The sequence below is a fragment of the Mustelus asterias genome, chromosome 4 (assembly GCF_964213995.1).
Source record: "Mustelus asterias chromosome 4, sMusAst1.hap1.1, whole genome shotgun sequence".
In the NCBI taxonomy this organism is placed as follows: Eukaryota; Metazoa; Chordata; class Chondrichthyes; order Carcharhiniformes; family Triakidae; genus Mustelus; species Mustelus asterias.
The window spans coordinates 142,719,823-142,740,867 of NC_135804.1; the positions used below are offsets into that span (position 1 = coordinate 142,719,823).

General features: G+C 46.5%; 1 protein-coding gene across 1 annotated transcript; it reads right to left on the reverse strand.

Annotated features, from left to right (window-relative positions):
- Positions 1-492: 492 nt before the first annotated feature.
- On the reverse strand, positions 493-18,521 carry LOC144492406 (G-protein coupled receptor 83-like). Its single transcript, XM_078210415.1, has 4 exons — positions 18,135-18,521; positions 13,022-13,147; positions 8,492-8,625; positions 493-1,114 (listed from the first exon to the last, which is right to left on the reverse strand). Exons 1-4 carry the CDS (start codon positions 18,519-18,521, stop codon positions 493-495), a joined length of 1,269 nt encoding a protein of 422 aa, XP_078066541.1.
- Positions 18,522-21,045: the final 2,524 nt, after the last annotated feature.

The following is a 21,045-nucleotide window of genomic DNA, read 5'->3' on the forward strand; positions in this document are numbered from 1 at the left end:
ATGCCCATCAGTCTTAATTGGCCATATTCCTCATTTGAAGGATAGAGCAGTGGTTACACTACTTCACAGTAAGGAGTCTCACAACACCAGTCCACTACTTCACTCCAGAGGCCTAGGTGACTAATGAGCTCAAATTTGGGCATTTGAATTCAGTTTCTAAAGTAAAAATGGAAACACTGTAAAAAGCTGGTACCAGTAAAAAGTGCGCATGAAGTTCCTAAAATCCCAACTGATTCACCACTGTCGTTCAGGAAAGGTGACCCACTGTCTTGTACCGAGTCTGACTTCCGAAGGGGTCCAGCAAGACTTTCGGTGGATCACCTCATTACAGTGATCCATCACCACCTGCTCAGGGCTAACAAATGGCTAATAAATGCCAACCTGGCCAGTGATGCTTACATCCCAAGAAGGATTTTTGTTTTTTAAGTGAGGAAACTCTGGGCATATTCTGGTTTTAGACTTGTGGCAGTTAAAATGTCCTCCCTTTTCAGTTTAGTTTACAGTCACAATAGGTTCAACAATGGAGATATCGGTCCTTGCAGAGTTGGGTTTAAACCTCAAGTTTTGAACTTGACTGATTCTCTTCTGGCTCCTGCCTTCAATCCACGCCTCTCTGTAGGGAGGGGGGGTGTAGGAAAGGGGCTGGGCGTGGGGAGCGGCTCGCCTCCGTTTGCAGATATCCAACAAGGACTTCAGTTCAGCTCGGAAGTTTGCATTCAGCCAGCAGTAGATAAAGGGGTTGTAACAAGTGCTGCTCATGGCCACCCAGTGGAAGGCAAAGTATATTGCATTGTTGGTGTTGATGGCCTTGCTGGAGACGAGGACCACATAGCAGTTCAGGGGAAACCAGCAGACAGCAAACACCACCACCACCAGCATCAGCATCTTCAGCGTCATTATCTTCTTGCGCCGGTGAGCAAAGTACTGCTCCACGGTGATGTCCCCGATGGCGTTCCGTAACCACAGCTTCTTTGCAACTGTTGTGTAGGCCACAGTTATAATTAAAAGTGGCAAAACATAGAGGAGGATGAAGGTAGACAGGTCCATATACTTCCAGTACAGATCTGCTGGCTGCGGGAAATTGTGGAGGCATAAACTTCGTACCTTTTCTTTCCTGGAATGCAGAGTAGATAAATGGGTGAGTACATGAGGAAGGAGATAACAGTTCAACCTGGGTGGTATCACACGGATCACCCATTCTACACCCACTGTACAGTCCCACAGACCTCAAAAGAATATCTCATTGAAACTTACAGAATGCTGAAAGGCCTGGTTAGAGTGGACATGGGGAAGATGTTTCCATTAGCAAGAGAGACTAGGATCCAAGGGCACAGCCTCAGAGTAAAGGCACAACTTTTTAGAACTTGCAGCTGTATAAGACCCTCGTCAGACCCCACTTGGAGTACTGTGCTCAGTTCTGGTCGCCTCATTACAGGAAGGATGTGGAAAAGATTGAAAGGGTGCAGAGGCGATTTACAAGGATGTTGCTGGGATTGAGTGGCATGCCTTATGAGGATAGGCTGAGGGAGCTCGGTCTTTTCTCCTTGGAGAGACGTAGGATGAGAGGAGACCTAATAGAGGTATATAAGATGTTGAGAGGCATAGATCGGGTGGACTCTCAGAGGCTTTTTCCCAGGGTGGAAATGGCTGCTACGAGAGGACACAGGTTTAAGGTGCTGGGGTGTAGGTACAGGGGAAATGTTAGGGGGAAGTTTTTCACACAGAGGGTGGTGGGCGAGTGGAATCGGCTGCCGTCAGTGGTGGTGGAGGCAAACTCAATAGGGTCTTTTAAGAGACTCCTGGATGAGGGCGGCACGGTAGCACAGTGGTTAGCACTGCTGCTTCACAGCTCCAGGGACCTGGGTTCGATTCCCGGCTTGGGTCACTGTCTGTGTGGAGTTTGCACATTCTCCTCGTGTCTGCGTGCGTTTCCTCCGGGTGCCCCGGTTTCCTCCCACAGTCCAAAGATGTGCGGGTTAGGTTGATTGGCCATGCTAAAATTGCCCCTTAGTGTCTTGGGATGCGTAGATTAGAGGGATTAGCGGGTAAAATATGTCGGGATTTGGGGGTAGGGCCTGGGTGGGATTGCGGTTGGTGCAGACTCGATGGGCCGAATGGCCTCTTTCTGTACTGTAGGGTTTCTATGATTCTATGATTTCTATGAATACATGGGACTTAATAGGATGGAGGGTTATAGGAACATAGGAAATAGGAGCAGGAGTAGGCCATCTAGCCCCTCGAGCCTGCCCCGCCATTCAATAAGATCATGGCTGATCTGACGTGGATCAGTACCACTTACCCGCCTGATCCCCATAACCCTTCATTCCCTTACCGATCAGGAATCCATCCATCCGCGCTTTAAACATATTCAGCGAGGTAGCCTCCACCACCTCAGTGGGCAGAGAATTCCAGAGATTCACCACCCTCTGGGAGAAGAAGTTCCTCCTCAACTCTGTCTTAAACCGACCCCCCTTTATTTTGAGGCTGTGTCCTCTAGTTTTAACTTCCTTGCTAAGTGGAAAGAATCTCTCCGCCTCCACCCTATCCAGCCCCCGCATTATCTTATAAGTCTCCATAAGATCCCCCCTCATCCTTCTAAACTAGGTAGGCCTAAAAGGTAGGGATATGTTCGGCACAACTTGTGGGGCCGAAGGGCCTGTTTTGAGCTGTAGTTTTCTATGTTCTATGTTTTCTATGTAGGTTGCCTCTATTTAATTTCTGGGTACACGTGACTATCAGACATTACACTAGGATGTTGATCAAAACCTGCGAAGTGACCTCAGTGACTTTTCCCTACAATAACATGATAGTCGTGATATATAGACCATTTAATTACTATATGGTTGGTTAATTGACTATTGACTCCTATTTCCCATTGTTAATTTCAGTGTTGCCACTGGAGCACCTTGCTATTTCAGGTATCCCTGCGCCAGTAACAAACAATCTCAGTTCAGAATGGGTAGTATTTTGTGGATTGAAGGCCCAGGCAGTAATTTGATGGTACCATTGTGGTAGTGATCAGTTAATACACCTCCGCAGCAATGTGTGTGTACTGTTAGTTAACACAGCTCAGGCAGTGACTGAAGCTAAAGGCATCCAAGACCTCATTTACGAATTTGATGAGGTAACATCAGACTTTTCTTGACAGATGCATCATAGGAAGCATCCTTTCCAGATGCATCACACCTTGGGTATGGCTCCTGCTCCAAACAAGACTGCAAGAAACTACAAAGGATTGCGAACATAGTCCAGTCCGTCACGCAAACCAGCCTCCCATCCATTTACTCTGTCTACACTTCCTGCTGCCTCGGGAATGCAGCCAGCATAATTAAGGACCCCATGCACCCCAAACATTCTCTCTTCCACCTTCTTCCATCAGGAAAAAGATGCAAAAGTCTGAGGTCACATTCCAACCAAATCAAGAACAGCGTCTTCCCTGCTGCCACCAGACTTTGGAATGATTTGATTTATTATTGTCACATGTGTTAGTATACAATGAAAAGTATTATTTCTTGCATGCTATATAGACAAATCATAGAAATCATAGAAATCATAGAAACCCTACAGTGCAGAAGGAGGCCATTCGGCCCATCGAGTCTGCACCGACCACAATCCCACCCAGGCCCTACCCCCACATATTTTACCCGCTAATCCCTCTAACCTACGCATCCCAGGACACTAAGGGGCAATTTTTTTTTTAACCTGGCCAATCAACCTAACCCGCACATCTTTGGACTGTGGGAGGAAACCGGAGCACCCGGAGGAAACCCACGCAGACACGAGGAGAATGTGCAAACTCCACACAGCATACCGTTCATAGAGGAGGAAAGGAGAAAGTGCAAAATGTAGTGTTACAGTCATAGCTAGGGTGTAGAGAAAGATCAACTTAGTGCAAGGTAGATCCATTCAAAAGTCTGATGGCAGCAGGGAAGAAGCTGTTCTTGGGTCGGTTGGCACGTGATCTCAGACTTTGTATCTTTTTCCCGACTGGAAAAAGGTGGAAGAGAGAATGTCCAGGGTGCGTGGGGGTCCTTAATTATGCTGGCTGCTTTTTATTAAGTTGATCTTTCTCTACACCCCAGCTATGGCTCTAACATTACATTCTACAACCTCCCCTTTCCTTCTTCCCTATGTACTCTACAGACAAAGCATACTGTTCATAGAGTGCGCAAGTAACAATACTTTTCACTGTACCCCAATACATGTGACAGTAATAAATCCAATCAAAGATGTTACAGTTCAGTAGCGTAAGCTGCTGTAACAGCTACAAAAACAAAGTCCTGCACATATTGGAAAGCTGAAACAAAAACAGGAAATGCTGGAAATACACAGCAAGTCTGGCAGCATCTGTTTCAGGCTGAAATGTTAATTCTCTTTCTCACTCCACAGTTGCTGCCAGATTTGCTGTATCGGTCCAAGATGTTCTTCTTTGTTTTTATTTATTATTGTAAACTTTGAACATCTGAGTAACAACAACAACCCACTGTGCTGGACCGTGTCCCGGTCTTTAATAACTTGTCCTTGGCATCTCACTTCCCACTGTTCCCATCGTTTCTCCTCTGTGACTCTGAAGGATTTGGTGGTGCTGATAACGTTCCGATTGTGACGGTTTCTACTTCTGTGGCAACACTTTACCCCCCCCCCCCTCCCCACCCCCCCCCCCCCTCCCCACCCCCCCCCCCCTCCCCCACCCCCCCACCCCCCCCTCCCCTCCCCCCCCCCCCCCTCCCCCACCCCCCCCTCCCCCCCCCCCTCCCCCCTCCCCCTCCCCCTCCCCCCCCTCCCCCCATGCTGGTTAGGTGGATTGGCCATGCTAAATTCTCCCTCAGTATACCCGAACAGGTGCCGGAGTGTGGCGACTAGGGGATTTTCCCAGTAACTTCATTGCAGCGTTAATGTAAGCCGACTTGTGACACTAATAAATAAACTTAGAAAACTAAACTTTACATTCACTCAATCATTGACACTGTAAAGGTACGTCGGTAATAAGATGAGTTGTGCCTTCATTTAACATGACCAACTTCATGGGTATCAAGACTATTCAGCATTCTGTGACTGTATGTGGGGTGATGTAGGGAGCATTGCTGCCTCTGTCACCTCCGACCATTGCACCTGCACAACCCATTTATGAGCTTCCTCCCTCAGTTCCTCTTTGACTTTATTTCTGTTGCATCTGATGCATCGGAGAACCTGCGAGCTCTTCCTGCTGTTGGATTCACCTCTCCTCCCTCACGAGCTTCGTGTCAATTGTTGCAATCTTTTATCTGGTGCCGTGTTTACAACATTCCAAAATGTGCAGCCTCCTCTGAGAGGTCAGCTGACACGCAGCCAGAATGTGGCTGTGGGTCTTTATTTGGATTGATAGAATCATAGAATCCTACAGTGCAGAAGGAGGCCATTCGGCCCATCGAGTCTGCACCGACCACAATCCCACCCAGGCCCTATCCCCATAACCCCATGCATTTACCCTGCTGGTCCCCCTGACACTAAGGGACAGTTCAGCAAAGCCAGCCCACCTAACCAGCACATCTTTGGAGTGTGGGAAGAAACCGGAGCACCCGGAGGAAACCCACGCAGACACGGGGAGAATGTGCAAATTCCACGCAGACTGTGACCCAAGCTGGGAATCGAACCCGGGTCCCTGGCGCTGTGAGGTAGCAGTGCTAACCACTGTCACCATGCCACCCAGTTACTATTGTGTCTTTACCTGAGACACCATTTTCAACTTAAGACCATCAAGGCTATGATGTGACACAGATACTTTGAAGATTTTATACTGATTTGATTGCTGTGCACTTCCAATTCTTTGATCTTGCAATTGGATTGGGTGAAGAGTAACTGAAAGGTGCATCCCCACTCGCCTGCTATTTTCTCGGGAATTGTCCTCAGTGAAGCAACACTCCAGTCATACAGATTTTGTGTAATTATTTGCAAGCTTGGCTCCCTGTGCTAACACTTCCCTTCCATACAGTTCAGCTTCTCTGCCATGAGAATCATTGGGACTGGCTGACAATATCACTTATAGATTTCCCTTCCCCAGATTTCGCCCCATCTCTCCTAAAGGTGCCAACTTAAACTAAATTTGGCAGATGATGAAACATAATGCCAATAAGCAGCACACTGTTGAGCACTGCTGCCTCACAGTGCTAGGGACCCGGGTTCGAATCCAGCCTTGGGTGACTGTGGAGTTTGCACATTCTCCCCGTGTCAGCACAGGTTTCCTCTGGGCACTCCGATTTCCTCCCCATGCCAAAGATGTTCAGGTTAGGTAGATTGGCTATGCTAGATTGCCCCTTAGTGTCCCAAGATGTGTAGGTTAGGGGATTAAATATGTGGGGTTATGGGGATAGGGTCTGGGTGAGATGCTGTGTCAGAGAGTTGGTGCAGACACGATGGGCCGAATGGCCTCCTTCTGCACTGTGGGAATACAATGAATACAAAGCAAAGGCTGTCACTGGCCCTCGGTGGGGTCTTCTTGTCCCATTAAAGTCTGAGGCATTTTGCACAGTTTGTCCATCCCACCACTGGGGAACCAAGGGCGAGGGTCAACTTCAGCGGGATGGCAAGAGTCTGCTGGCAGCGCGGTGGCACAGTGGTTAGCACTGCTGTCTCACAGCGCCGGGAACCAGGGTTCCATTCCAGACTTGGGTGACTATGTCGAGTTTGCACGTTCTCCCCGTGTCTGCGTGGGTTTCCTCGGGTGCTCCGGCTTCCTCTCACAGTCCAAAGATGTGCGGGTTAGGTTGATTGGCCATGCTAAATTCTCCCTTAGTGTCAGGGAGAGTATTGAGATAAATACATGGGGTTATCAGGATAGGGCCTGGGTGGGATTCTGATCGGTGCAAACCTGATGGGCCGAATGGCCTCCTTCTGCACTGTAAGGATTCTATGATTCTATGGGGAGGAAAATCCCGCCCTTGGTGACTGGTACTGTGCTTTTTTATTCTTTAAATCTCAGTGAGCCCTTTAAAACAAATGTCTTTGGTCTGGTTATCACCGTTCATTGATTGTTTGTGAATAAACAAAACTAAACATGGCCTGAATTTGGGGGTCATCAGTAAATCAATGGTGTTGACCATTGACCTTGAAGAAAGTTGGTCACAAAGACCTAGCAATCCCTGTGCTGTGGTATTCCCTCTTTCTTGATGACACTTTATTTCCGGCACCAGGTCAGAGGGACAGGTGTTTAGTAATGTCGAGAAGCAGGGCGAAAAGCCAATCACATTGAAGAATTCTCACAGACAGCAAACCAGGGTATGAAACACATTAGTTATTGGAAGCTGAATGATCATAAACAAACTTCCAAAAAAAATAATTACATTAAAAAAGTATGGAATGTTTATCATGCTGGAAAATTTGATGTTACACAAATATAAAATTAGTTTTCCAGGGCCAGAAAGGATGCTTAGCAGCAGTTATGACACAGTAGACTGTTAAAAACCCATATGTAAAGCATTTATGAGGCGTATTTTTTCCAGGTTATTTTATAGTGATATTATAGCAATACAGGGGATGTTCTTGCCAGTTCAATGAATAAAAAGTTCTGCAGGGACTTCAACAGCGCACCTGGTGGAGAAGCAGGGAATTGCTAGCAGCAGCTTCTGGGTTCTATATATGTGCTGATAACATAAGTTGCTGTTATTTTTTTAAATTCATTTGTGAGACTTGGGCGTCACTGGCTGGCCCATCCCTAACTACCCTCCATTTCAGAGGGCATTTAAGAGTCAACCACATTGCTGTGGGTCTGGAGTCACATGTAGGCCAGACCAGGTAAGGACGGAGGATTTCCTTCCTTAAAAGGACATTAGTGAACCAGATGGGCGTTTCCGACAATCGACAATGGTTTCATGGTCATCAGTAGATTATTAATTCCAGATATGTTTTATTGAAATCAAATTCCACCATCTGCCGTGGCGGGATTCGAACCCGGGTCCCCAGAACATTAACTGAGTTTCTGGATTAATAGTTTAGCGAAAATACCATTAGGCCATCACCTCTCATAGGTTAATTTTTAAAATTCATTTACAGGAGTGAGCGTCGCTGGCTGGACCAGCATTTATTGCCCATTTCTAACTGCCCTCCATTTCAGAGGGTATTGGAGAGTCAACCACATTGTTGTGGGTCTGGAGTCACATGTAGGCCAAACCGGGTAAGGGTGATAGATTTCCTTCCCTAAAGGACATTAGTGAACCAGATGGGTTTTTAACTACAATTGACAATGGTTTCATGGTCATCAGTAGACTTTTAATTCCAGATTTTTTTTATTTAATTCAAATTTCACCATCTGCCGTGGTGGGATTTGAACCCAGGTCCCCAAAGCATTACCCTGGGTCTTTGGATTGCTCATCCAGCGACAATACCACTGCAGCACTGCCACGACGTCACTTCATTACAATCTCAAAATCCTGGCCAAATATTTCCAGTGCACTAATGTGAAATGGGATATAATGAAAGGTAAATATTCCCTGGTCGGCTTTGCTTTTTGCCTCACCTGTATTCAACTCTGAATAGCTTCTGGAAGATTGCATGTGGGAGAGAGAAGCAGGTTGCCATGATCCAAATGACGATGATGCAGATGACTCCTTTAGCTGTAGACATCCTAGGTTTCAGTGGGTGCATGATAACCTGTGCAAAGCAAAGCACAAGGGAATCAAACCTCTACAACCAGTGACCCATGCACCCTGGAACAGACAGGCAATGTATACCCCTGTGTACAAAGCTTCCAGATGCAAATTAATTACCCTTTCTTCCTTCAATATTTCTCCACCATCTGCTAGACGCATCACGGCATGCTGGGGCACGGTTTCACAGATGCCAACTACCAATGGCAAACCTCAATCAGGAAACTACTCTTCGCATGTCTGGGAAGCAGCTGTGGATAATTTGACCAGACAGGACATCAGGGCCGATACAGCTGTTAACAAATGTTCACATGCAGGAATACACAGCTGTGGTGAACAGCGAGATATGGCAGTGGTTTTCCCTCAATCAAAGGGCTCTGAAATCAATTACGTGTGACTTCCAAACGGCTGCTAAGTGGCAAGTAATTATGAAATTGCGGTGCAGAAATTGCGGTGTGACACGGTACTTCAGCAGCTCTGCAAGGAGAAAAAGCCCGTGCTGTTTTGTCCACAGCTGCAATGCAAGGTGAACCGGTTAGTTTTTGTTCTCGTTGCCGAAACAGTGATAAATGAGATATTGTATTTCCAATCAGGCAGTTTTACTCTCCCTTTCAATCTGTAGAGGCTGCCAGATTTGTTCTGACTTCACTGCTCGAGCACACATCCTGAAATGTATAATCTGCCTCAATAGAGGTTTAAGATCATCTCTAACACAAAAGGGTACTGCTTGAATCACTGAGATTTAGCTAAACTGTGCTAAACTATTCAATTCCCACTTGAAGAATAATGAGTCACATCGATGGCAGTGCAGGCAGGGAAAGCAAAAATATGATCCAAACACTCAGCGGGTCCGGCAGCATTTGCAGAGCAATAAAATTCTGGATATTGGACTGAGTTTTCCTGGTCCAATGCAAGTCGGATTTGGAGCTGGAGGGAGGTCGGGGCAGTCGGCAGAAGTCGGGTCAGGATGGCTCACTGGTGCCATCCCACCTCCAGGGGATTTTCCCAGGGTGGGCCGGGAGCATGGTGATCACAGTGGTTAGCACTGCTGCCTCACAGTGCTAGGGACCTGGGTTCAATTCCCGGCTTGGGTGACTGTCTGTGTGGAGTCTGTACGTTCTCCCCATGTCTGCGTGGGTTTCCTCCAGGTGCTCTGGTTTCCTCCCACAGAGTAAGAAGTTTAACAACACCAGGTTAAAGTCCAACAGGTTTATTTGGTAGCAAAAGCCACACAAGCTTTCGAGGCTCTGAGCCCCTTCTTCAGGTGAGTGGGAATTCTGTTCACAAACAGAACTTATAAGACACAGACTCAATTTACATGAATAATGGTTGGAATGCGAATACTTACAACTAATCCAGTCTTTAAGAAACAAAACAATGGGAGTGGGGAGAGCATCAAGACAGGCTAAAAAGATGTGTATTGTCTCCAGACAAGACAGCCAGTGAAACTCTGCAGGTCCACGCAACTGTGGGAGTTACAAATAGTGTGACATAAATTCTGATTCTAGGATCGCATGATAAAGACTCAGGAGGAAAAAAGCAGAAATATTTATGTGAAATAGTGTGACATAAACCCAATATCCCGGTTGAGGCCGTCCTTGTGTGTGCGGAACCTGGCTATCAGTTTCTGCTCCGCGACTCTGCGCTGTCGTGTGTCGCGAAGGCCGCCTTGGAGAACGCTTACCCGAATATCAGAGGCCGAATGCCCGTGACCGCTGAAGTGCTCCCCAACAGGAAGAGAACAGTCTTGCCTGGTGATTGTCGAGCGGTGTTCATTCATCCGTTGTCGCAGCGTCTGCATAGTTTCCCCAATGTACCATGCCTCGGGACATCCTCCCACAGTCCAAAGATGTACAGATTAGGTGGATCGGTCCATGTTAAAGTGCCCCTTAATGTCAAGGGCGTTAGTGGGGTAAATACATGGGGTTACGGGGATAGGGCCTGGATAAGATGCTCTGTTGGAGAGTCGGTGCAGGCTCAATGGGCCGAATGGCCTCCTTCTGTACTGCAGGGATTCTGTGATTAGCCTGTTTCAATTAGGACAATTAAGGACCCAATTAGCCACCATTTTCCAAAGGCAGTGGCTGAATGCAGAATTGAAAGCTCCATCAAGGTGGTTCCTCAATGACAGCCAAAGGGCCAATGGAACCAGAGAATGTAAGCCCCAAGGAAAGAGCAGCCAGGGTGAAAGCTTATTGCCATACCCTAACCTATCCAATGGAGGAGTTCCTCTCACCATGTCAATGGCCCAACTTGTGGTAGGCCTCTTCATTCTCCAAATTGCAAAAGACATCCAAGGGTGTTGAGGCACCCTTAAGATTGCCTTTCTATTCAGCAGCGTCCAGCTTTCCTGGTGGGGCTGCTGGCCATGATGTGGAGATGCCAGCGTTGGACTGGGGTAAACACAAAAAGAAGTTTAACAACACCAGGTTAAAGTCCAACAGGTTTATTTGGTAGCAAAAGCCACACAAGCTTTCGAGGCTCTGAGCCCCTTCTTCAGGTGAGTGGGAATTCTGTTCACAAACAGAACTTATAAAGACACAGACTCAGTTTACATGAATAATGGTTGGAATGCGAATACTTACAACTAATCCAGTCTTTAAGAAACAAAACAATGGGAGTGGAGAGAGCATCAAGACAGGCTAAAAAGATGTGTATTGTTTCCAGACAAGACAGCCAGTGAAACTCTGCAGGTCCACGCAACTGTGGGAGTTACAAGTAGTGTGACATAAACCCAATATCCCGGTTGAGGCCGTCCTTGTGTGTGCGGAACTTGGCTATCAGTTTCTGCTCAGCGACTCTGCGCTGTCGTGTGTCGCGAAGGCCGCCTTGGAGAACGCTTACCCGAATATCAGAGGCCGAATGCCCGTGACCGCTGAAGTGCTCCCCAACAGGAAGAGAACAGTCTTGCCTGGTGATTGTCGAGCGGTGTTCATTCATCCGTTGTCGCAGCGTCTGCATAGTTTCCCCAATGTACCATGCCTCGGGACATCCTTTCTTGCAGCGTATCAGGTAGACAACGTTGGCCGAGTTGCAAGAGTATGTATATACTGCTGGCCACAGGGCTCTCTAATTGGGTCTCCCATATCAGGAACCCTTGATGGCCAATCAGGGTGCCAGCAGTCAAGAGGTTGTGCTGCCTGACAGTGTCCCTGATTGAGTCTCCAAATGATTCAACCTTTTGTTTCAATCAATGACCTCTCATCAGAACCATGCTTTTTTTCAGGTGTGGGCTGTACTTAATATTTCACATTTCTATTATTCATTGCCTAAGCAAATTTTAAAAATTGAGTTGCATTGAAAATATAGGAGCAGGAACATCCATTTGATGTAAATCGGAATGGCAGGAGCAAAATACTGGAAATCTGAAAAAAGAACAGAAAATGCTGGAAATGCTCAGCAGGTCAGACAGTATCCGTGTAGCAAGAAACAGAGTTGGCCTTTCAGGTCTGTGACCACCCAGTGGAACTGAGCTCCATCCTGAGGACTTCACCAATCCAGTCTTTACTGTGGGCGAGCATCAAAAAAGATACTATTAATTAGTCTCTGCTGGAACTGTACGTGGGTGGACATTAATGAACATGCAATCAGGCTTTGTTTCAATGCAAAACAATGTTTAGCACGCCTATCTTCACAGAAACCACAATAACTGCAAAATGTGGTGTTCAGCCAAGATGATAGAACACATATGTTCTATTTGCTGATGATGCTTGGACAATCTCAACTCAATTCTGAGCACTTGCCAGTGTACAACCTTCTGGAGTGCAGGTAAATTTTCCAAAGTCGATGGCTGAATGCAGAATCTGGAAACTCCATTGAGGTGGCTTCTCAATGGCAGCCAAAGGGCCAATGGAACCAGAGAATCTAAGCCCCAAGGAAAGAGCTGCCAGGGTGAAAGCTCATTGCCATACCCTAACCTATCCAATGGAGGAGTTCCTCTCACCATGTCAATGGTGAGGGAAAATTTGTCAATGAAAATTTACAACAAAAACCTTTCTTTTTCCCACTTGCGGCTCCCAGGTTTATTGGGGTGGTAAACTGCTCAAGGTGGAGACTCTCTTCCAGTACAAGCTGCTGTGAAAACCGTTAATGAATTCCATCCACAAAAATATCACACAAGACTGAAACATCAAACAAAACACCCAGGCTAACTTGGAGCCTCGCCAAAAGCTTGCAAACAAGCATGTCAGAGAGATTAGCAGGGTAAATAAATACATGGGGTTGTGGCCTGGGTGGGATTGTTGCCAGTGCAGGCTCAATGGACTGAATGGCCTCCTTCTGCTCTGTAGGGATTCTATTATTTGAATCCTCCATCATAGTGGGAAAAGACCCTGAATTCTTATCCAACAGCAGGAGGTTGCTTTATATTAATTTTGTGTCCTTTAGTGTGGATACTGTACCTGATGTCTGTCCAATGCGATAGCAGTGAGGGTCAACACACTCACATGTACAGAGCAGTACTGTGCAAACCGACTGACGTGACACATCAACTTCCCAAATACCCAGTTACTATTTACGAACCGGACCTGCAAGAGAAACAGGAAATCATCATTCTGCAATATTTATTAAATCTCCAATGGATATTTTGTCCTTCAACACCAAGAATTTATAGAATCATAGAATCCCAAGTGCAGAAGGAGGCCATTCGGCCCATCGAGTCTGCACCAACCACAATCCCTATCCCCATAACATTTACCCTAGCTAGTTCCTCTGACACTAAGGGACAATTTAGCATGGCCAATCCACCTAACCCACACATCTTTCAGACTGTGGAAGGAAACTGGAGCATCCAAAGGAAACCCCATGCAGACATGGGGAGAATGTGCAAACTCCACACAGACAGTGACCCAAGCCGGGATTTGAACCCGGCTCTCTGGTGCTGTGAGGCAGCAGTGCTAACCACTGTGCCACCCCAATATATATATACAAGACCATAAAACCATAGGATATAGGAGCAGAATTAGGCCATTTGGCATTGAGTCTGCTCTTCCATTCAATCATGGCTGATAAGTATCTCAACCCCATTCTCCCGCCTTTCCCCTGCAACCCTTACCAACCATGAACCTACCTATCTGTCTTAAATACACTCAATGACCTGGCTTCCACAGCATTCTGTGACAATGAATTCCACAGATTCACCACCCTCTGGCTGAAGAAATTCCTCTTCATCTCAGTTCTAAAGGGTCGTCCATTTCTGAGGCTGTGCCCTCGGATCCTAGTCTCAAAGTGTCCTATATGATGGTATAGACACATTTTGGAACATATTGTAGCTGGCATGTTGCTGTCTAATGAAGGATATACTCTGATTTACTGTGAGAACTGGCATAGGAGATTGATCGGCAATTACATAAACGCAAGTCAAAGATAATAAACAGCCTAATTGCCCACTGACACGCCACCTTTTGATATTCAAGTCGACCTAGAATCCTGCTGGATTTCAGTGATTTTGCCTCAAGCATTCCTGTCTCTTTGAATAAATAAGTTTCTTCTAATATCCAATTTGAGTTATCATTAATTTAATACCTCAACTTCACCTACTTGGAGGCACAGACTTGGGGTACAGCTCCACTCCAGAGAGTTCAGAAAGCCCATTGGCATTTTACTCAAGTTGCCATTGTTAACATGTGAACATCAGCAGTTTATTCAATCATGAGCCAGATTCTGGAGTTCTCCGGCCGTTCACGCCAACGGGATTCTCCAGTCCCGCTGCAGTGAATGGAGATTTCAGGCTGAGCGCCAAATTCTCCATCCTCGCTGGCATCAGGGCGTGAATGGCCAGAGAACTCCGGCCTCTATCTTTACTCAACATCCATACACATGCAATTCCAGCAGGAGATTCCAGTTAAAATTTAGGAGTAGGAACCCAGTCTTTCATTGGAGCAGAAACACAATGGCAAAGAAAGAACTAAGAACGTTATAGCACAGGAACAGGCCCTTCGGCCCACCAAGCCTGTGCCGACAGAAGTTTTGAAATAGACAGCCAAAACCAAAAATTAAAGGCCAGACCTTTGGAATCTGTAAACTTCATTACCTCATTCAATGGTACATTTACCCCCAACTGTGCTGTTAGAGAAGTCTTTAAAAAATTAATTTGCTTTAAAAAAATAGAAAGCCACGCTGAGTTAATGTGGTGAAGCATATTATCAGGTCTGAAGGTCTATGTCTTATAGGATCGTAGGTTGCAGACTTCAAGAGAAAGGAAGATTGCAGACAAGCAGCCTTAAGTAACATGCAGCTGGCTAAGTAATCTGATGTGGAGATGCCGGCGTTGGACTGGGGTAAGCACAGTAAGGCGGCTCACAACACCAGGTTAAAGTCCAAAAGGTTTATTTGGTAGCACAAGCTTTCAGAGTGTCACTCCTTCTTCAGGCTCACTCCGAAAGCTTGTGCTACCAAATAAACCTGTTGGACTTTAACCTGGTATTGAGAGACTTCTTACTCAGTAATCTGAAACAGTGCTTTAAGTATACCACAACATGCTGAAGATGTTCCCCTTATTGGAGAGACTAGAACCAGGGACACTATGAGATTGGGGAAGATTTTCTCTCAAAGGGTCTTTGTCTGTGGAATTCTCTTCTCCAGATAGTGGTGGAGGCTGGGTCATTGAATATTGTTAAGGCCAAGTTAGATAGATTCTTGACTGAGAAGGGAGTTAAATGTTATTGGGGCAGAGAGGGAAGCAGAATTGAGGCCACAGTGAGATCAACCATGATCTTATCAAGCAGTGGCGCAGGTTTGAGGGGCCAACAGGACGAGTCCTGCTCCTAATTTGTGCGCTTGCAAGTTTGTATCTAACATGGGTGGCACGGTGGCACAGTGGTTAGCACTGCTGCCTCGAAGCACCAGGGACCTGGTTTCAATTCAGGCTTTGGGTCACTGTGTGTGGAATTTGCACGTTCACCCCGTGTCTGTGTGGGTTTCCTTCGGGTGCTCCGGTTTCCTCCCACGGTCCAAAGATATACAGGATAGGTGGATTGGCCATGCTCAATTGCCCCTTAGTGTCCAAAAGGGGATTAACCAGGTAAATACGTGGGGTTATGGGGATAAGGCCTGGGTAAGGTATTCTGTCAGAGAGTCTGTGCAGACTCAATGGGCCAAATGGCTTCCTTCTGCACTATAGGGATTCTATGAAGATGGACAGATCAGATGAGCTCAAATCGGTTGAAGTGCTGAAAATAAAGTCAGGCAGACAGATTCAGTACACAGCAGTGTATTACATGGGCTATGAACCAAAATCAACCTTGCAAAGCCAGCTAGCAAATTTCTCCAGTAAGCAGTGAAATCTCATGAATAATTGACAAAGATTCTGTCGCAAAATAAATCATTTAAAAAAATGAATCAGTGTTTTCAGGTATTGCGAGTAATCTGAAAACTGCAGCACAGTTGTGATCTTGAACTGATAAACTGGACCCGTTAATAATAATGGGCGGCACGGTAGCACAGTGGTTCTCACTGCTGCTTCACAGCTCCAGGGTCCCGGGTTCGATTCCCGGCTCGGGTCACTGTCTGTGTGGAGTTTGCACATTCTCCTCGTGTCTGCGTGGGTTTACTCCGGGTGCTCCGGTTTCCTCCCACAGTCCAAAGATGTGCGGGTTAGGTTGATTGGCCAGGTTAAAAATTGCCCCTTAGAGTCCTGGGATGCGTAGCTTAGAGGGATTAGCGGGTAAATATGTGGGGGTAGGGCCTGGGTGGGATTGTGGTCGGTGCAGACTCGATGGGCCGAATGGCCTCCTTCTGCACTGTAGGGTTTCTATGATTCTATGAATAGTACTGGACCCTCCCAGTGAGGAAGCAGTTGTGAAAGGCACTCAGAGTTTAATTAAAGGTTAATTATTAATTAGTGACATCAGTTGATTTAATTGGAAGTAGAAGCCTGGAATGCTTATTCCTGTCCCAATTTAAGACAATGTTAAAGACTGTCAGATCCAGCACATGGGAGCAGGCTGAGAAGAACAGGGCTATTTCCAACAGCAATATACTCCTTAAAATCGAGAGGGTTTAGACTGCAGGAAGATGCAACATTTGTTTGAATTATTCTCTGGGTCACTGTTCACTTTAACCGTCAGGTTTTAATGTGCAAACTCTCACTGACAATGATGCCACATGTCACTGCCACACTTTGCACGAAGGACGGCATGGTGACACAGTGGTTAGCACTGCTGCCTCACAGTGCCAGGGACCCGGGTTCAATTCCCGGCTTGGGTCACTGTTCTGTGCAGAGTTTGCACATTCTCCCCGTGTCTGTACAGGTTTCCTCCAGGTGCTCCGGTTTCCTCACAGTCCGAAAGACGTGCTGGTTAGGTGCGTTGGCCATGCAAAATTCTCCCTCAGTGTACCCGAACAGGTGCCAGAGTGTGGCGACTGGGGGATTTTCACAGTAACGTCATTGCAGTGTTAATGTAAACCTACTCGTGACACTGATAAATAAAGTAAAAAAACCTCACATGCGCAGATCAAGACTAATTCTTGGAGATTTGATTGGGCTCTGGAGGAAGGTGAAGTAACATTAAGGCAATCATAGAATCGCAGCATCCCTACAGCACGTAAGGAGGCCATTTGGCCCATCGAGTCTGCACCGACTCTCCGACAGAGCATTTTACCCTGGATATTCCCATAACCCCATATGTTTACCCTGCTAATCCACCCAACCTACACAATATAATATCCCGGAGGACTTTGGGATTATAACACCATTACATATCAAAAGTATTTGGGAATGGTTTTATCCTAAAATCTTGGGTGTCTGCCAGACATAGAACTGGCACTAGAATCAAGCACTGATGTGCGCATTGATGATGGAGATACCTTATACCTAATGGGGAATTCAACAACCGTTCAATCTAAGCGGGGTGTCACATTCAAAGAGAATGTGCTTCAGGGAATCAGTGTTGCAGCCTTGTCTCTATAACCCACCATCCCTTTGAGCATCACCGAATAATCCCCAAGTGTGCTAACACCCGACTCTCCATAATCTCCGAGAGCTGTGTTCACGCACTCCCCAAAACTCAGCCTGGCAGCACTGACTGTTAAATATTTCAGGGTTCACTTTCCTTCCCATCAAGCTTTCTAGCAGTTAGCAGCAGGGATATGGCATTAATATGTAATAAAATGCCTACGCTCTCTCCTCTGAGAATTCAGAGACATCCCAAATGTACTGGGTGACTCATTTATCAATTCAAATAATTCCTCATTTGCATTTGCTTTTTGAAAAACCAATACCCCGCTGCCAAGATCTTAGAAGTGAGCAATGGATTTGTTGAAAAACCAAGATTAATTAGCATTTTTTTAAAAAACAATTAGAAAACATGGGGCAATTTAAAACACTTCTGTCTGTCAATGTATCAAGGACAGCAGATCCCCAACTCTTCCCTAGCACCAACCCCCCCCCCCCCCCAAGCCAAATAAAAGGTTAGCTGAAATACTTTGTCCTTAAGAGTGAAAAATTGTCTGCATGCAATCTTAGCTCCTATTAATTCTTGAGACTTCCAGAATGTTTTTGGCGTTCAGGCTTACCAAAGTGAAGGGGGTATTAAGAAGGGTGATCATGATGTCTGCTACTGCCAGGTTGACAATGAACAGGCTCGTGGCAGTGTGCATCCTCTTGTTCTTGATCACCACTTGACAGACCAGGACATTCCCGAACAGGGAGATGACAATGATGACAGAGTAAGCCACGATCAGCAGAGCTTTGACGGTGGGGTTCTGGGACTCGGCTTCATACTTGGTGTGGTTGCTGAAGATGCCCCAGTCCTCGATGGTCAGGTTGCGCCAGTTGAAGAAGGCAGAGGCGTTGGAGAGACCGTAAAGCGCCGAGAGAAAGTCACTGGCATTGCCTTCCTCCGAGCCCTTTCGGAAGGAGCTGGTCACGTAAGGCAAGGGCAGCCACAGATAGCGACTCATTGCGATCGTTGAGACAAGACTTTCAGCAACTTGGAGGCATCCCGGGGTCTTGTGCAGCCATCAGATCCACAGCTTTGCAAAGTGACTGGGTCTGCCTCTCCCTCGCTGTCTGTTACAATGCAATAAATCGCTACAACATCCCCTTACTCTGTGAAATCTGCCGTGATGGGGTGAAACATGCCCCTGTCCTGTAGACCCTATCCCCTCTCTCTGGAGCATTGCGGCTTTCTAACCCTCACCTTCATTTATACAGAGGCTGAAATTGCAAACAAGAGGCGGGGTTTCGACAGCAACCAATCGGATCGCCTCCTGGCAACCAATCAGCCAATCCAAGTGCTCCATCCGCCTCCGAATTGTATCACCTTAGCAGAAAAAACTGGTCCAAGAACTTTCATCCCTTTCCCCAATCCCAATTCAGCCAGCCAGCCAGCAAGATGCTTCCCAATGAATGAAAAGTAGCCTTCAATTAAAATTACCGACTGTTAAACCTCTCATTGTAGCCCTCAGCGGCAAATACAGAGCAGTCACATTTGTAAAAGTTATGCAACACAGGTCTCACTTCAGACACGCAGTTCACAAAGTAATGAATGTTCTATACAAATGCTCTCTGTAAAGAGAAAATTCAGAACACAGTCATTTCTCGCTGTTAACAATTTCCCTCCCATCCAACCCCAGCCCAGCTCTCTGAAGGTTAGATGTAGCAAGCTGCCTGCAATTAATCTCCGGAAAAACAATAAGTTAACCCCTGATTTCAACTCAAAAAAGTGCCTTTTACTCAATTCCCAGCCCCCAAAATCGTTTCATCAGGGGATCATAGAATCCCAACAGTGCAGAAGGAGGTCATTTGGCCCATCGAGTCTGCACTGACAACAATCCCATCCAGGTCCTATCCCCTTGTATTTACCCTGCTAATCCCCCTGACACTAAGGGGCAATTTAGCATAGCCAATCAACCTGACCTGTACATCTTTGGACTGTGGGAGGAAACCGGAATACCTGGAGGAAACCCTCACAGACACGGGGAGAACGCGCAAACTCCATATAGTCACCCGAGGTTTGAATTGAACCCGGGTCCCTGGCGCTGTGAGGTGGCAGTGCTAACCATTGTGCCACCGGGCCGCCCATGCGGAGATGTTGAGATGAGAGAGCACATTAGTAACTAAAGACCTCACTTCATTCACCACCAATGTCACCCACTGAGATATAGTCAGGACTTGAGGCATTGGTCTAATGATATTGTCGCTGGATTAGTAATCCAGAGACCCAAGGTAATGCTCTGGGGACCCAGGTTCGAATCCCACCACGCCAGCTGGTGGAATTTGAATTCAATAAAAAGCCAGAATTAAACGCCTGATGACCATGAAACCATTGTTGATTGTTGTAAAAACCCATCTGGTTCACTAAATCTGCTGGCCTTGCCTACCTGTGACTCCAGATCCACGGCAATATGATTGACTCTTAAAATGCCCTCAGGGATGAACAATAAATGCTGGCCCAGCCAGCAACACCCACATCTCATGAACGAATGACAAAAAACCTCATATTGAATAATGTCAAGATTCGTGCTATCTCTGCTGCCCTTTTTAACTGAGCAGCTGGGGTGATGGGAGGTTCCACTTTTACACATCAGCTGATCAGGTGTGGGATGCAGCCAATGGGGTAGGGGAACAGCTCAAAATATGCCTTTAGACGTACAGCTCAGAAGAAAATACATTACAATGAGTCAACTCTCATCAAAGGCAGGACGATCACTGACGGACATCAGGCAGCCCCACAAAGGAACAAAAAATCCCTTTCAAATTGTCCTTCTGACTCACTGGGCAATTGCTGCTTTTTAACTGGTCATAGACACTGGAAAATGCCAAGTTTGGACGCTCAGTCTGTGTAGCATTAGTTGATTTTAGCCAGGGTGGAGGCAGGAGGAACACTATTTGCTATTGCGGCCCTAGAGAAGGAAGCTTTCAAAAGGCATTGATAGGCCAGATGCAGAGAAACTATTTTCCCTCATGTTGAGATTAAGAACAAGGGGTCATGATCTTAAAATCGATCATTTAAGAGGGAAATTGGGAAGCACCTTCGGACATAAGGAGTCACCAAAGTCTCAGCCCCAAAAGGCTGTGGATGCTGGGGAACCTGGAGCTTGCAAAACTGACACCCAAGATTTTTGGCCAAGAAGCGATTGAAGCTAGGACAGTAAATGGAGTTGAGGTACAGGCCAACCATGGGTCTAATTGACTGGAGGAGTAGGCTCGAGGGGCTGAATGTCCTACTTCTATTCTTGTATGCTTAAAAAGCCAAATGATCCAAAGCGCTCACTCCTGACTCCTGATAGGGAGTGGATTTCAAGTGAAGGTAGAATCAGACTGAGATTTTTCCATACACAAGAAGGTAAAAACTAGAAGGAGGAGTCGGCCATTCAGTCCCTCGAGCCTGTTTCACCATTCAATACGATCATAGCTGAGCTCATCTCGGCCTCAACTCCACTTACCTCCCGCCCACCACAGCCCTTCAAATCCTTTCTAAAT